The sequence below is a fragment of the Acomys russatus genome, chromosome 10, assembly GCF_903995435.1.
Source record: "Acomys russatus chromosome 10, mAcoRus1.1, whole genome shotgun sequence".
Lineage (NCBI taxonomy): Eukaryota > Metazoa > Chordata > Mammalia > Rodentia > Muridae > Acomys > Acomys russatus.
The window spans coordinates 52,820,332-52,826,482 of NC_067146.1; the positions used below are offsets into that span (position 1 = coordinate 52,820,332).

At 57.0% G+C, this 6,151-nt stretch overlaps 1 protein-coding gene across 6 annotated transcripts in view; it reads left to right on the top strand.

Annotated features, from left to right (window-relative positions):
* The window catches only part of Agap3 (ArfGAP with GTPase domain, ankyrin repeat and PH domain 3), a 49,401-nt gene extending 45,142 nt beyond the window's left edge, over positions 1-4,259 (top strand). For 3 of the 6 annotated variants that reach the window (XM_051152164.1, XM_051152168.1, XM_051152170.1), the window contains 6 exons: positions 230-367; positions 1,892-2,046; positions 2,153-2,243; positions 2,378-2,600; positions 3,214-3,469; positions 3,608-4,259. In XM_051152164.1, the coding sequence (XP_051008121.1) occupies positions 230-367; positions 1,892-2,046; positions 2,153-2,243; positions 2,378-2,600; positions 3,214-3,469; positions 3,608-3,814 (1,070 nt within the window). In that variant the 3' untranslated portion in view covers positions 3,815-4,259. The remainder of the gene's footprint in view (positions 1-229; positions 368-1,891; positions 2,047-2,152; positions 2,244-2,377; positions 2,601-3,213; positions 3,470-3,607) is intronic. The other 3 variants (XM_051152167.1, XM_051152165.1, XM_051152171.1) reach the window with 1 other exon arrangement.
* The last annotated feature ends 1,892 nt before the right edge of the window (positions 4,260-6,151 follow it).

Below are 6,151 nucleotides of genomic sequence, written 5' to 3' on the forward strand. Positions count from 1 at the left end.
GGGCTCCAGCTCCCTGTGAGCTCCCTGGGCCGCCTTCCACCCCTCCAGGCTGCAGGAGCACTTGTCTGCCTTCATCCTGTTCTCCTCAAGTTTCCAACTCTTCTTAGTTTTCCTCCTCCAGGCCAGAAAGCTTTGGGGCTGGGAGGCCTGGGCAGCCCCCGGCCTTCCCCACACTCTGTGCCCAGCTGTCCTCTCTCCCTCCACACCTCTCCCCCTCTCCCCTCACCAGCCAGTGGCCCAGCTGAGGTACTCAGTTCCAGCCCCAAGCTGGAGCCTCCCCCATCTCCCCACTCCAACCGGAAGAAGCACCGCCGGAAAAAGAGCACCGGGACCCCCCGACCAGACGGCCCCAGCAGTGCTGCTGAAGGTTAGGGGGACCCAGAGGTGGGCAGTGGGACCTGGGTGTAGCACCCTAAAAGCACAGTTGTTTCCGTGGTAGATGGAGGAAACGTGAGTGAGCCTGGAGTCACTGGCTCACGGCCCTCTGGGCACCTAGACCCTCTTCTTTACTCAGGCCCTTCCCGTTGAGCCAAGCTAGCTTCTGTCATTGCTGAAGAAAGGCAGGTTCTCTCTCTGCGTCTCTTCAGTTAGCCGTGAGTGAAGAAAGGCAGGTTCTCTGTGTCTCTTCAGTTAGCCATGAGTGAAGAAAGGCAGGTTCTCTGTGTCTCTTCAGTTAGCCATGAGTGTACTGTGTGCTGGGGACATGACAGGTGCCTCACATGTGTAGGGTTGGCAGCTGCTCTCCTGGGAGCAAAGGTATTCCAGCTCAAGATGTTCTTCTGGCCTTTATCATGGTGTCAGTTACCATGACACCACTCCTCCAGTGTCTCCCCAACCCTTCCCCCTAGGGAGTTTCTTGGTCCCCACATAACTAGCTTCTGTACAGGTTCTTGCCTCTGTTCTGAGTACTGTAGGGATGGGTGTCAGTCAAGTGAGTCTGTGAGTGATGCAGTCATGGTGGTACAGTGTGCCCTAGGGTCCCGAGCAAGACTCCCCACATGGTGGAGCTCACAGAGTCTAAAGGCTGAGTGTCACATCAAGAGAGGTGCCTGGAGAAAGGAACACCAGTTTGTACATGGGAGAAATTCTTAAGGGTCCTCAGAGGAGGGACCCAGCAGGTGAAGGTTCCCAGGGGTGTGGCGTCACTGCGGTGAGAGGCTGCAGGGACCGAGAAGTAGTAGAACTCAGGGTCAGGAATGGCCCTGGCAGAATGCATGGCTCACTCGAGGGCCACGACAGGTCACACTGCCCACTGGAAGTTGGTCAGGGCCAGTGGCCTCTGGGAATGGATCTGGCTGGCTGTCTTCCGGGGTCTGGGGTCACGGTGCAGACCTGGTGCTTGTCACTTCAGATGCCCTTGGGTTCCTGTTGGTCCCCATCCTCCAGCTTCTGGGGAAAGCATCTTCCCCCACCCACTTGCCCTTCCTGCCTGTCTGTGCCAGGGCAGTGGGGGAGGGGCCCGGCTCCCAGGAGCCCTGTGCTGACGCCGTCCAGAATATTGGGTTTAATGAGCTGCAAAATGAGGAAGCTGCAGCTGACACGTACGGATGCTGCTCACGCCCGCCTCCTTGCCCAGCATGCGCCTTCCAGCGCCGCCCGGCGCCTCCTTCTCCAGACATGCCCCCTCATGGTGTCCATCCCTTGTAGAGTTTAGAAAGTCAGGCCCTGGCACCGCCATTTCCTAGCACCACAGGTGGTTACAAGTGGAGGGAGGGCTTATACGGGTCTTGCGCACTCAGTTTCCCTGCTTGGAAATATCCTTAAAAAGTGTGGCCCTAGGGCCAAGGAGGCATCTGTGAGGAGGAGGAGGAGTGTTGGAGTTCTGGAAATGGTGAGCCCTAGCTGTGTGTGCTGTCCATGAGCCCTAACAATGTCAATGCCCTCTCCCCAGAGGCAGAGGAGTCCTTTGAGTTTGTAGTGGTGTCCCTCACCGGTCAGACCTGGCACTTCGAGGCCTCAACGGCAGAAGAACGGGAGCTGTGGGTGCAGAGTGTACAGGCCCAGATCCTCGCCAGCCTACAGGGATGTCGCAGCGCCAAGGACAAGGTTGGCACAGGGTGGCAGAGCCTGCTTGGAGAGCCTGGCGGAGGGGAGAGCCACTGGAGAGGGCTTGAGACTGATAACTACCCTTATCTCCCATGCGTCATGGCAGTCCCGGCTGGGGAACCAGAACACAGCCCTGGCTGTGCAGGCTGTCCGCACGGTCCGTGGCAACAGCTTCTGTATTGACTGCGAAGCCCCTAGTGAGTACAAGACCAGCAGAGCTGGGAGCTGGGTGTCTAGGGTTCAAGTGGCAGGGGGAGGTGGACGGTATGCAGAAGGGATAGCCTTTTCTCTGCATGCCACCTGCTGTATCTTTCTTCCTCTGCCCACCTAGATCCAGATTGGGCCAGCCTGAATCTGGGCGCCCTGATGTGTATCGAGTGTTCAGGGATCCACCGACATCTGGGGGCTCACCTGTCTCGAGTCCGCTCCTTGGACCTTGACGACTGGCCACCTGAACTGCTAGCTGTCATGACTGCAATGGGCAATGCCTTGGCTAACAGTGTCTGGGAGGGGGCACTGGATGGCTACTCGAAACCAGGCCCCGAAGCCTGCAGGTGAGCCGGCTGGTGCTGCCCAAGCAGGAAGCCAGCCCACCGCGGGGTGGACAGAACCTGTGGCAGCAGCGGTATTAGAAGGGTTAAAACGCTGTTGCTCTGCCTGGCAGTTGGACCCTGGAGATATCCCTCCCCTGCTGGTGCCTGTCACTCAGGCACCTCACAACAACAAGGCCTTTTCTGAGCCCTTATCTGTAGGTCAAGGGCCAGCAGGAGGCGCATGCGCAGGGCGCCTATCTCTGTCAGGCTCGTGTGTCCACGCCTCCATGCTGAGATGGGGAGAATGGGTGGTAGATAGGGTGGCCACGGTTCCTCGAAGGCCTTCACCTGATAAGCTGCCACTCAGGCCGGCTTGGAGTCCTCCTGCCCTCTCTGCTTTCATATCCCTACTGGCCCCAGGGGCCTGCCTTACTCAATAGTACCCTGTCTGTGTGACCCACTGCCCCTCTGAAGGCGCTGGTGTCCCTGGGGCCCCTCTCTGCCTTCATTCTCATCATTGCAGTGGCCCTCTCTGTCCCTTGCTTGAATGGCTGCTTCCTTCCTACCTCCTGGCACACCCAGTCTGGACTCTGTTCCTTTCTTGCCTCATTCTTCGGTGGGCTTGTGCTTGTAGAGAGGAAAAGGAGCGCTGGATCCGGGCCAAGTACGAACAGAAGCTCTTCCTGGCCCCGCTACCAAGCTCAGATGTGCCGCTGGGGCAGCAGCTACTTCGGGCTGTGGTGGAGGATGACCTGCGGCTGCTGGTGATGCTGCTGGCCCATGGCTCCAAGGAGGAGGTGAACGAGACCTATGGGGATGGTGACGGAAGGACAGCCCTACACCTGTCCAGTGCCATGGCTAATGTGGTCTTCACACAGCTGCTCATCTGGGTGAGTCTGGTGCCTCTGACCTCTCCTGGTCCCCCCCCCCCCCCCCCCTTCTCAGCCTTCTAACACTGCCGGTCTTCACTGAGAGCGAAGGCCTTTCCTCCCACGTGATGCCAACCATGAATGTGCTTTCTCCTGCAGTACGGGGTGGACGTGAGGAGCCGTGATGCCCGGGGCCTGACCCCATTGGCCTATGCCCGCCGAGCCGGCAGCCAGGAGTGTGTGGACATCTTGACCCAGCATGGGTGCCCTGGAGAGGGCTGTGGATTAGCACCCACTCCCAACAGAGAGCCTGCCAATGGCACCAACCCCTCCGCAGAGCTGCACCGCAGCCCTAGTCTCCTATGAAGCTCAGGAAGAGGGCAGAGGGACCAGAAGGACTCCGTGGCCTGGAGGAGACAGATGGAGAAACAGGGACGTGCAGTGAAGAGGAGGAGGAAGTGACAAGGGTCCAGAGATGGAGGAGAGGTTTGGGATTTGAGCTGTGGCAGAGCAGGAGTGTGTTGTTCAGCCCTCTGCCCTATGGTGCCGTTAAGGGACAGAACCCTTTGGAGGTACCTGTGAGGAGAGGGGGGCAGGACCTCTCCCTCCTCCAGAACCCTGCCTCCTCATGACAGCTCCCATGAACCTTCCCTGCAGTGGGTGGGGAAGGACAGGACACAGGATGGGGGTGCCAGATGAGAGACAAGGGGCCAATGTGTGAGTCCCATGTAAAATTTGTACATTGGAATATTTATGTTCGTGTACATATGTGGTGTGTGGATGATGAGCCAATAAACTAGGCTGTATGTGTGGCCTCATTTCTCCGTTTGTGCCTCAGTACCCCTGACCTTCTCAGATTGTCCTCCCTCACCTCCACTTTCTGCTTCTGAGTCAGTTTTAAGATTTGCTTCCCACCCCCGACTCCCCACCCCCCACTCCTCCTCAGTCACCTATCAATTCTTTCAGTCTTCCTGGGCAAGAGTGAGGCATGACAGGGCAGTCCTGCATCTGACAGAGGAGGCCAGCTCTGCTTCCTGCTGTGTGCAGCCTTCCCTTCTCACTGCCCACTTCTCAGCGCTGCCCAGTGGTCTGCTGTTAGCAGTGTGCTGTGTGGTGACCACACCCTGCTCTGGCCGTTATCCCTTCCAGAGAGACCCCAAGACCTTGCAGCCAGTGTTGAGGGAGCATCTAGGAGCTCTTGGAGGCTTTCCCAGAGTGATGACAGGGCTGGGAGGGCCAGGGCACTGGTGCCTGAGAGCCACCTCCACCTCCCATAACCCTCTAGACTTAGCCTGCAGAGCTCAGCTCTGAGCCCCGGTGCCCCACTCTTCGCGCTGTCCCTCCTTATTCTTGAGCAGAAACCCAGGGAAACACCTCTCCTAACTTAGGATGGATACTAATTTGGGTGCTGGATCTATTCCTGGAATCACCTTGCTGAATGGCCCGTGTTTATCAAAGTCCCTTGGACAGGTGTTTGTGTGATAGGCTGGTGCTCTGCCTGGGCACTCTGCTGGTTAATAACCAAGTAACGATATTGAGAGGAAACCAGATTTTATTTTTTTCATCCACATCCCCTTTTCAAGTCTATTAAGAGCCCTCACACAGGGCAGAGTGTGGACGAGATCGTGAGTGGGTACAGGACAGACTACCTGCAGATTCCCTCAAGACAAGCTGCCTGGGCTGGCTCCATGCTGGTTAGCTCTGGCCAAGGTGCCAGCCACTCCCCCAGGCCTTGTCCTCCTCTCAGAACCTGTATGACAACTCTGGAAGAATAACAGCTACCACCGTGGCTTCTCCCATGTAGCTCAAGCATATGGCGTCAGAGAGTTGACTTTGAGGTACACCTAGCTGGGAATTGGAGGGGCAGGGGGTCTGGACTGCATACTCAAGGTTGAATAATTCCAGCCACACCAGGGACCAGGGAGACTGCCTATTTGAACTGCATATCCTCACTAGAGAGGTGCCTGGAAAATTGAGCTGCCGAGAACAGACGGACCATCGTGGTCACATGGGAGCCATCAACACACAGCTGAATGTGACGTGGACTAGTTTGCCGCTCAGGCTCACCCGTGGCAGAGTGGCCTGTGAGGCAGGCAGGGATATGTGTGAGTTGTGCTTCTTCCCCTCCACTGTGTGTAACTGCTTTATCCATAGCTTGCTTAATTCTGTTTCCCTCTCTCCCTAATGCACACAGTTCATGTTTCTCTCCGAAAAGCTGGTTACCACAGCAGCAGCCTCAGTGGGGCTCTGTAACAGCCTGCAGAGAGCTAGAGCCCTGCTCCTGGATTCATTTGGTCTGCCCCTCATCTCTGCCTCATAGCCTTCCAGAACCATCCTGCACTCACCTTTGGCTGTTTGGCAGTGGCTTCTGTCAACCCACCTTTTTTTATATAGTGTAAGAGGCTGGTGGGAGCCTAACCCTTCATAACGTAGGACAGGAGAAAACACTGCTGAAGTTGTAGGGACAGACAGGCAATGGGGTCTCCGCTCCAGGCCCTGGATGTGAAATAGCCAAGGACAGAGGTGATGAGGCTATGTGCCCCGGTGCGCAGGGCAGTGTCTTTGATGTAGATGACTTGGGTGTTCTCCAAGCTGAACTAGGGTCTCCCTTCAGACATAGTAGCCCAATGGGAGCAAACAGGAGGTGCAGGGTGGGGGTGGGGTGTACTGTGGAAGGATGCTTAGGAATGGAAGGCCATGACA